Genomic DNA, 9,218 nt, shown 5'->3' with positions numbered 1-9,218 from the left:
GCCTCGAGTCAATCATCATGCATTGATGATGAGTTGCAAATGGAAGCACCAACTTGTTGGTGTGGCTTGAAAGCTCCATTAAAGACCTCCCATACTAGCAAAAATCCTGGAAGGAAATTTTACGCATGTCCGAAGTATAACACGGTAAATCATATTTTTTATCATAATTTTGTGTTACTTTTTCTCTTTGTCATATTTAACGTTTGCGGAATTGACACATAAACATGCAGGGAGAAGCAAATTGTCAATTCTTTATATGGGCAGATATAGTTGCTCTAGTAGAGGAGAAAATTCGCACAAGAGAGAATTTAGCTCGAAAAAGGGAGGACGATTTATTGCTGCGCGAGTATGAAGTTCAGAAAAGGAAAGATAAACTAGTTGAGAGAGAGTGTGTCCTTTACAAGCAAGAGGAGAAAATTGAAAAGCAGCGCGTAGAGAATAGATATGCACGTATATTATTATGTACTTATTGGGTGTTATCAATTGTAATAATTTTTGGTTGGCTTTGACTATAAATGTATTTTGAACAAGTTTGGATTAACTTATGTTAATAGTACTTGGTTGTATTAATGAATCCCATGTAGTATTTTTTCAAGTATGATCCTTATTTATTCACAGGCTTACTCAAAGTTCACACAAACAAGTATCATCCTTGTCTAATGTAAACAATTTTCAAAGTTTCCAAAATAACAATATATGCATGGCTGGAATAAATAACATGTATGCATGGCTGGAACAAATAACATTAATGAATCCCATATATTTTCATACTTTCCTACGGAAAAAAAAATAAAAATACATAGCAGCACTCAAAATAGGGCATTATACATCATAGTCTCTCAAATAACAGATATATAAAAGCTGTTTTTCTGCCAAAATACATAATATTCTCTAAAATAACACATGAACCATCAGTCTCCCAAACAGATATATAAAAGCTGTTTTTCCTGCCAAAATACATAATATTCTCAAAAATAACACATGAACCATCAGTCTCCCAAACAGATATATAAAAACTGTTTTTCCTGCCAAAATACATAATATTCTTTAAAATAACACATGAACCATCAGTCTTCCAAACAATATACATAAAATCTATTTTTCCTCCCAAAATACACACTAGTCTCTCAAATAACACATGAACCATCAGTCTCCCAAACAATATACATAAAATCTGTTTTTCCTCCCAAAATACATACTAGTCCCTCAAATAACACATAAAACATTACAAAGACCAAACTACTATCTTGGATATTACAATCTCCCAATCCGTTTGTCTTCTTCTTGGAGCACCTACTCATTGTCAGGTGGCGTTGGTTGTGCGACAGTACTGCATTGTGTTAGAACAACAAAATCATCCTTGCCCGCACTTGGTATCTTAATAAATTTAAGATACCAAAAAAATAATCATTAGAAATTGCTTATTAACTAAGTGGGGAGCAATATAGAATTTATACACAGAAAAATGTATCACCTGACCACTTTATGGAGCTTCCGATACCTCACATTGCTCGGATGTATCGTCAAATATTTTCCGGCGTATCTAAATAAATTTGAAATACAGAAATACACATCAATTAGAAAGAAATATTAAAGTCGTAGGAAGAAATATGACGTACTTAATAAAAATAAAAATTTATTACCTGTTTATTCTTTCGCCTAGTCACAGCCTTCTCCACAGGTGGGACCTTCCTTTTTGTTGGCGGCCTCCCTTTCCCTCGGACAACATGTGGGCTTAATATTTTCTTACCCTTGTCTGTCTGCACAGTCTCTGCTACTTTTGTTGAACCGGACTCTTGTGTTAATCCTTTAAATTTATTCTCAAACTCATCCAAGTGGAGCATAAATGCAGTAACATGGGCATCACTCGACGATACACGGGTTGCTAATTTGGAACATCGTTTTACCACAAGCTCATACCTCCCTGAATCTACATTTTGCCGTAAGTCATCGTAGCTACTTTTTACCATTGTGTATCTTCTCTTTAAATCATTCCTCCATCGATCCAAGACATACTTCTCCGGTAGCGCATGAATCTTATTCATCTGACAAACGTTCAATGCATGTCTATAGACAATTCCTCTCATCTCAAACAACGCACAGGTGCATTTCACATCAACCTCCTCATTGTTAAAGTAAACTGTGTACTTGATGCTCTTGACATGGTCATCATCAGTGGTAATTTCATCTAAAACATCGTAGGTGGAAATGCAACCTTCCTTGCTGATAAGTATGCAGTTACATAAAATCATTCCCCACACCTCTCTTTGGACTTCTTTAAATTTTGCATTCGTATACACGGCTTGAAACTGCTTTTCAATGCGGAATGCGGAGGAACATGGGATGGTTTGGTTGGACGAATTGAAATCAGCGGTCGTCTCGAGCTCTACCTTCTTCTGCAGTGCATTGTCAAATTGATCGACGAATTCTTTCAACGTTGTACCAGAATGCACAAAACCATCGAAAAAAGCATTCATGCTTTCAGAACGCTGTGTGGTGCTCATGCCTGCCCAAAAAACTTCCTTAAGGTAAACCGGTACCCAAAACGACCTCTCATTGTACAACCCTTGCAGCCATGCATTTTCACCTAAGTCATACTTCTTAATAAATTGCCTCCACTTCTCCTCAAATTCACCACATGTCTGTGAATCATATAGGGCATTTTGGATGGCAGTTTTCAACCCTACATTGAAGGCAGCGTGAGATCCCAATTTCTCAGGCAGTTTTCGCATTATATGTCATAGACAATATCTATGGCGAGTGTGTGGGAAGACCACTGCAATAGCACTCTTCATTGCTCGGTCTTGGTCTGTTATGATCGTTTTTAGAGCGCGACCATCCATGCACTCCAACCATGCCCGAAACAACCATACAAAAGTACTTGTGTCTTCGCTTGAAATCAAACCAGCCCATAACAATATAGACTGTCCATGATGATTTACCCCAACAAATGGAGCAAATGGCATACCGTATCTATTTGTCAGGTATGTCGTATCGAAGGTGATCACATCTCCGAAATACTTGTACGCTGCTCTACTCCGTGCGTCAGCCCATAACACATTTCTCAACCTCAGCTCTTCATCGACATCAATCACATAGACAAAACCATCATTCTGCAACCTCATCCTCTTGAAGTACTCAGTAAGTGCTTCGCCACCACCTTTACCCAGCCTTAATTGTCTGGCTTTGTCAATACAATTACGACAGTCTTTTTCAAGCATGCATGGTATTAGAACGGGTAATAATGCCACATACAAAAAAAAAAAAAAAATTAAGAAAGGAATATACCTGGTTCGTTTGTTATGAACTCTCCGCATTAGTCGATGGAGTTGTTGGAAAATGTGGCATTGGTGGGGGCTTCAAGCATGCACGGTGTTAGAACGGGTAACAATGCATATGTAAAAAAAAAAAAAAGAAACAAAAAAAAAATTAAAATTAAAATTAAAAAATGAATATACCTGGTTCGTTTGGCCCGAACTCTCCTCATTAGTTGACGGAGTTGTTGGAAAATGTGGCATTGGTGGGGGCTGCAATCATTCACGGTGTTAGAACGGGTAACAACGAACACATACAAAAAAAAAAAAAAAATTAAGAAAGGAATAAATATACCTGGTTCGTTTGTTGAACATGGCCCGAACTCTCCGCATTAGTCGACGGAGGGTACCTGAAAGTTGCTGAAAAATGTGGCATTGGTGGGGGTTGCAATCATCTACGGTGTTAGAACGGGTAACAACAAACACATACAAAAAAAAAAAAATTAAGAAATGAATAAATTTACCTGATTCGTTTGTTGAACATGGCCCGAACTCTCCGCATTAGTCGACGGAGGGTACATGAAAGTTGCTGAAAAATGTGGCATTGGTGGGGGCTGCAATCATCCACGGTGTTAGAACGGGTAACAACGAACACATACAAAAAAAAAAAAAATTAAGAAAGGAATAAATATACCTGGTTCGTTTGTTGAACATGGTCCAAACTCTCCGCATTAGTCAACGGAAGGTACATGAAAGTTGCTGAAAAATGTGGCATTGGTGGAGGCTGCAATCATCCACAATGTTAGAACGGGTAACAACAAACACATACAAAAAAAAAAAAAATTAAGAAATGAATAAATATACCTGGTTCGGTTGTTGAACATGGCCCGAACTTTCCGCATTAGTCGACGGAGGATACATGAAAGTTGCTGGAAAATGTGGCATTAATGGGGGCTGCAATCATCCACGGTGTTAGAACGGGTAACAACAAACACATACAAAAAAAAAAGAAAAAGAAAGGAATAAATATACTTGATTCGTTTGTTGAACATGGCCCGAACTCTCCGCATTAGTCGACGGAGGGTACATAAAAGTTGCTGGAAAATGTGGCATTGGTGGGGGCTGCAATCATCCACGGTGTTAGAACGGGTAACAACAAACACATACAAAAAAAAAAAAAAAAATTAAGAAAGGAATAAATATACCTGGTTCGTTTGTTGAACATAGCCCGAACTCTCCGCATTAGTCGACGGAGGGTACATGAACATTGTTGGATACGATGTCATTTGTGGGGGCTGCAATCATGCACGGTATTAGAATGGGTAATAATGCAGTTCAGGGAAAAAATTTAAAGTTCACACATTTCTCAACCTGGCTACCCCATGCGTATGTATATGAATTCGGATATGCATTTGGATGCATCATAAATGGCGGATAGTAAGCATTTCTTGGACAGAGAAAGACCTACAATACACAAATAAAAATACATTAACTAGTTGGAATTGAGACACCTTCCTTTTATAAATGACCAGTGTATCATACCTGAGTCGGTGGAATTGGTGTAGAAGGCCTGAGTGGCCTTTTATCTTCCTCTTTGTCCATCACGCTATTTCAACTGAGTTTTTAGATCGACATTACAAGAAAAAAAAAAAAGTAATCTAACATTCATTAGATCGACATTACAAGAAAAAAAAACAAAGTAATCCAACATTTATTAGATGACATTATAAAAAAGTAATCTAACATTCATTAGATCGACATTACAAGAAAAAAAAAAAAAAGTAATCCAACGGGTTTAAGCTTTCCTTCTGCACGGTATCTAAGTTACACAAGATTCTGAAGAAACAAACAACACAACTATGATTTGTACTGACTCCAAAAAATTATGAAAACAAAACTGACTTCACAATATAACATCCAAGATATTTATTGCCATTTTTGTAATTCTTTCGGATCTTTTCTTCGCCATTCCTAGTCTTACAGGAATGCTGTGTTTTACACGGTCTAGCCTCCAACTCCACATGTTTAAACCAGTAAAATGGGAAAGAAATCGGGACAGCATGAATTAGACCAAGTTCATTGTCTAAACAACACCCAAAGAATTAATAATACAAACTACTTTCACATTTAAGAGGATTATGTTCACTGCACCAGTAAATCGCGCATTACAACAAAAACCTCGCGGGAACAGGACAACGCAGACGGCGGAAGCAGGACGGCTGACGGCAGACAGCACGCTGCACGAGGATGACGGCAGGCTGCATGCGGACAACGATGGAAGATGCGGAGGAACCGAACGGGAGGAGCAGGGGCGAGACCGAGGGAGACAATTTCGAAATGAAGCATTTGGGGAAAAAGTCGGATTGAGTTTCAGTAAAACGTGTGCGTTTTACTGTAGCATCAAAGAAAAAAAAAAAATTTCCACGTCGGCAGTGTGTGGTGTTGGGTACTGTAGCGGCTTAAGTGTAGAAGAACTCTTTTGAAAAATCACATATTCTTTTGATTTCCACAATAATAATATTTCAGATTTGAAATTTGAAATAATGACAAATATAATATGTGAAGATGTGTTGCGATGAATCGGAACAAAAAGCAACAGAAATCAATATTCATTCATTTATGTATAGATTTCCAACAGAAGAAATAAATAAAAATAAATCTGCAGATTAGAACATTTTCTCTTCAAATATATGAAGATCTATTAAGACCTATACAGAAGAGGAAATCAGGTCCACACCAACTTCAAAAAAAATTAATCCACTCCGATCTGTATGTAGAAGACACAAACAATAGAAATCATAGAAATAAAACCACTTACAAAAAAAAAAAAAAAAACATCTACAGAAAAAGATAAAACAAACAAAAAAGGTTGTCTACATGCTTTCATGGAATATGAACTTCTCTATGCTTCCATATTTAAACTTAAATATAAATTTTCCCATGCTTTGAACAACTATTGGAAACAAACAATATTAACAAAGGAAAAAAATAGAAATAAATCTGCACATCTCAAAAACAGACAATAACATCTCATATTTGAAATAATAACAAATCTAAAATGTGAAGATGTGTTGAGGTGAATAGGGAAAAAAAAAGCAACAGAAATCAACATTCATTTATTTATGTACAAACTCACAACAAAAGACAAAAATAGAAAAAAAGAAAAGAAGAAATGAACATATATTCATTTCTGGAGAGATTCACAATAGAGGAAAAAACAAACAAAACAAAGATCAAACAAAAACAAAAAATAAACATGTAAATATCTGTTCTAATGAAAAAAAACCAACAGAAACAACCATCCATTTATTAATATACAGATTCACAATAGAAGAGAAAATAGACAAAACAACAAATCTAATATGTGAAGATGTATTGAGATGTATAGGGAAAAAAACAGAAATCAATATTCATTCATTTATGTATAGACTCACAAAAGAAAGAAAAAATAGAAATAAATCTGTACATCTCAGAAACAAACAATATTAACATCTCAGACAATAACATTTCAAATTTGACATAATAACAAATTTAATATGTGAAGATGTGTTGAGATGTATAGGGAAAAGAAAACAAAAATCAACATTCATTCATTTATGTACAGATTAACAAAAAAAAGAAAGGATAGAAAAAAATTTGCACATCTTAGACTAAAACTTCATCGATGTAATACAAACAAAAAATATTTAGACCTTAAAGATAAAGAAAAGAAAAATAAATGTATAGTGCATCACATTTGAATAAAATTTCAAAGATTTATACTCAACTGTCTAGAGTTCTTCAGATGGGTAAAAACAAAGCATAGGAAGGGTAAAAAATTAAAACCTAGAGCATGGCAAGCAATGTATGCAGTATTCGTCATTTATGTTGGGCGACAAATACTATAAATGCAAGACAGACAATTGCAATCAAATGAAAACACAGAGAGAAAAAGGACAGATATTAAAAAATATGCACAGAACAAAAAATAAAAAAATATTCAACATTGTGTACACTAACAGATCTTAGGCAAAAGTTCACTGATCTAGACTAAAACGTCAATATTAAAATAAATCTGCACATCTAAAAAATAAACAATATTAACATCTCAGACAATAACATCTCAAATTTGAAATCTGAAATAATAACGAATCTAATATGTGAAGATATGTTGCGATGAATAAGGAAAAAAAAAAAAAGCAACAGAAATCAACATTCATTCGTTTATCTATAGACTCACAACGGAAGAAATAAATAGAAATAAATCTGCAGATTAGAACATCTTCTCTTCAAACATATGAAGATCTGCTAAGATCTATACAGAAGAGGAAATCAGGTCTACACCAAATTCAAAAAAAAAAAAAAAAAAATCAACTCCGATCTGTATGTAAAAGACACAAATAAAATAGAAATCACAAAAATAAAACCACTTACAACAAAAAAAAAAAAAATACATCTAAAGAAAAATATAAAACAAACAAAAGAGGTTGTCTACATGCTTTCATCGAATATGAACTTCTCTATGTTCCCATATTTAAACTTAAATATTAATTTTCCCATGCTTTGGAACAACTTTTGGAAACAAACAATATTTACAAAGGAAAAAAAAATAGAAATAAATCTTCACATCTCAGAAACAGATAATATTAACATCTCAGACAATAACATCTCAGATTTGAAAACATGCAGGTCATTTTCTTACTTTCTAACAGAGAGCCCGTTTGAAAACATGCAAATTCAGTAGGTTCTAGACATTGGCAACGATGCCCCTGGAAAGAGAATGGTTTGCTTGTTTTGCAACCATGCGACGTGATTCCAGAACTTTAGCATCACTGAATAGCCCATTGAGCACTTTCTCAAGCTCTACTTTTCCAGAAACCTGCATGGTCACAGCAAAGTACCCTCAGCTATAAGTTTAATATAGTTCCTAAAGGAAAAACTTAAAAAAACAATCATGTATCATAATGGTTTAAAAGTCCTTAATACGATCTTACAAGACCTTTAAATTTAGATTATCTACTTGACTTACCTTTCTTATTATAATTTCAGCAGAAAGAAGCCCCACGAGATTCAGCTTAAATTTTGGCTGGACATAAACACCTTCAGCCCATATGGCTCAAAGTGAGTTAAATAATTTTAAAAGCTTATATTTTGGAAAAAAATTGTCTACTAAATTTGAAATATGAGTGTTCGAATATAAATTATATAATTAAACTCATTTCTTCCTATCAGTTAAATTTTTTGGACAAATGAAGATGTAACATGATATTAGAACTGAGATTCTGAGTTCAAATTGACTCCACACCTCACCCACATCAATTAAATATTCTCTTTAGAAAATCCGACCACACGTGAGAAGGGGTTAGAATACAAATTAAATAATTAAATATACCTCTTCCTATCGCTTTGAATTTTTTAGACAAGTAATAATTTAACCACAAAACTTGATCAAGAAGAGGCTCTTCAAACCTGAAGAACAAACAAAAGGATTTAACCGTTGCATTTCAGGAACCATGTGTGAGAGAAATGCCCAACATGATGACCTGAAATAAGCCAAGGAGAAAGGCTTTCAGACTGGTAATTCAAAAATGATAAGTTAACCAAAGAGGGTATAAAAAACCAAAGGTAATGAGGGTGAGTTTAAGGAATTGGTGATAAGAGGTTATACAACTTATCATTATTATAGGAAATAAATATAAAAATCATTAAAAAATATTCTTTTAATATAAGTAAAAGAAATACCTAATGTGCTGACAATATATATAGTTGTTTCTGCCACCAGCTTTTCACGTCGAGACCTCAATGCTATCTTTTGACCTTTTTGCAATTCCTGCACCACTTAAAGTCAAAAGCATTTCTTTTAAATATATATATATATATATATATATATATATATACACTTTAAATTTAACTTCTGATGTGTTGAATCATAATGAAGGCATGCCTTAGAATATAAACTTAATCAGATACAAGATAACTTCCTTT

The 9,218-nt window shown here is 34.4% G+C and overlaps 1 protein-coding gene and 3 long non-coding RNA genes across 5 annotated transcripts; all 4 read right to left on the bottom strand.

Moving 5' to 3' along the window:
* Positions 1-1,009: 1,009 nt before the first annotated feature.
* Positions 1,010-3,264, bottom strand: LOC108997677 (protein FAR1-RELATED SEQUENCE 1-like). Of its 2 annotated transcripts, none has more exons than XM_035682869.1 (3): positions 1,644-3,264; positions 1,475-1,543; positions 1,010-1,330 (listed from the first exon to the last, which is right to left on the bottom strand). In XM_035682869.1, exons 1-2 carry the CDS (start codon positions 2,730-2,732, stop codon positions 1,484-1,486), a joined length of 1,149 nt encoding a protein of 382 aa, XP_035538762.1. In that variant the 5' UTR covers positions 2,733-3,264; the 3' UTR covers positions 1,010-1,330; positions 1,475-1,483. The 2 variants fall into 2 exon arrangements, with proteins under 2 accessions (XP_035538762.1, XP_035538763.1); XM_035682870.1 differs by having other exon boundaries at positions 1,312-1,377.
* Positions 3,265-3,513: 249 nt separating this feature from the next.
* Positions 3,514-3,819, bottom strand: LOC118343827. Its single transcript, XR_004797604.1, has 3 exons — positions 3,779-3,819; positions 3,610-3,674; positions 3,514-3,527 (listed from the first exon to the last, which is right to left on the bottom strand). It is a non-coding gene; the product is annotated as an uncharacterized LOC118343827 (long non-coding RNA).
* Positions 3,820-3,843: 24 nt separating this feature from the next.
* Positions 3,844-4,321, bottom strand: LOC118343826. The gene is made up of 4 exons (XR_004797603.1): positions 4,287-4,321; positions 4,119-4,208; positions 3,949-4,038; positions 3,844-3,868 (listed from the first exon to the last, which is right to left on the bottom strand). It is a non-coding gene; the product is annotated as an uncharacterized LOC118343826 (long non-coding RNA).
* A 3,620-nt stretch (positions 4,322-7,941) lies between these two features.
* On the bottom strand, positions 7,942-9,044 carry LOC118343828. The gene is made up of 3 exons (XR_004797605.1): positions 8,976-9,044; positions 8,703-8,776; positions 7,942-8,112 (listed from the first exon to the last, which is right to left on the bottom strand). It is a non-coding gene; the product is annotated as an uncharacterized LOC118343828 (long non-coding RNA).
* Positions 9,045-9,218: the final 174 nt, after the last annotated feature.

The sequence above is a fragment of the Juglans regia genome, chromosome 11 (assembly GCF_001411555.2).
Source record: "Juglans regia cultivar Chandler chromosome 11, Walnut 2.0, whole genome shotgun sequence".
Taxonomy (NCBI): domain Eukaryota; kingdom Viridiplantae; phylum Streptophyta; class Magnoliopsida; order Fagales; family Juglandaceae; genus Juglans; species Juglans regia.
The sequence above is the reverse complement of the archived record's forward strand: the minus strand, read 5'-3'. Positions and strand labels throughout refer to the sequence as shown.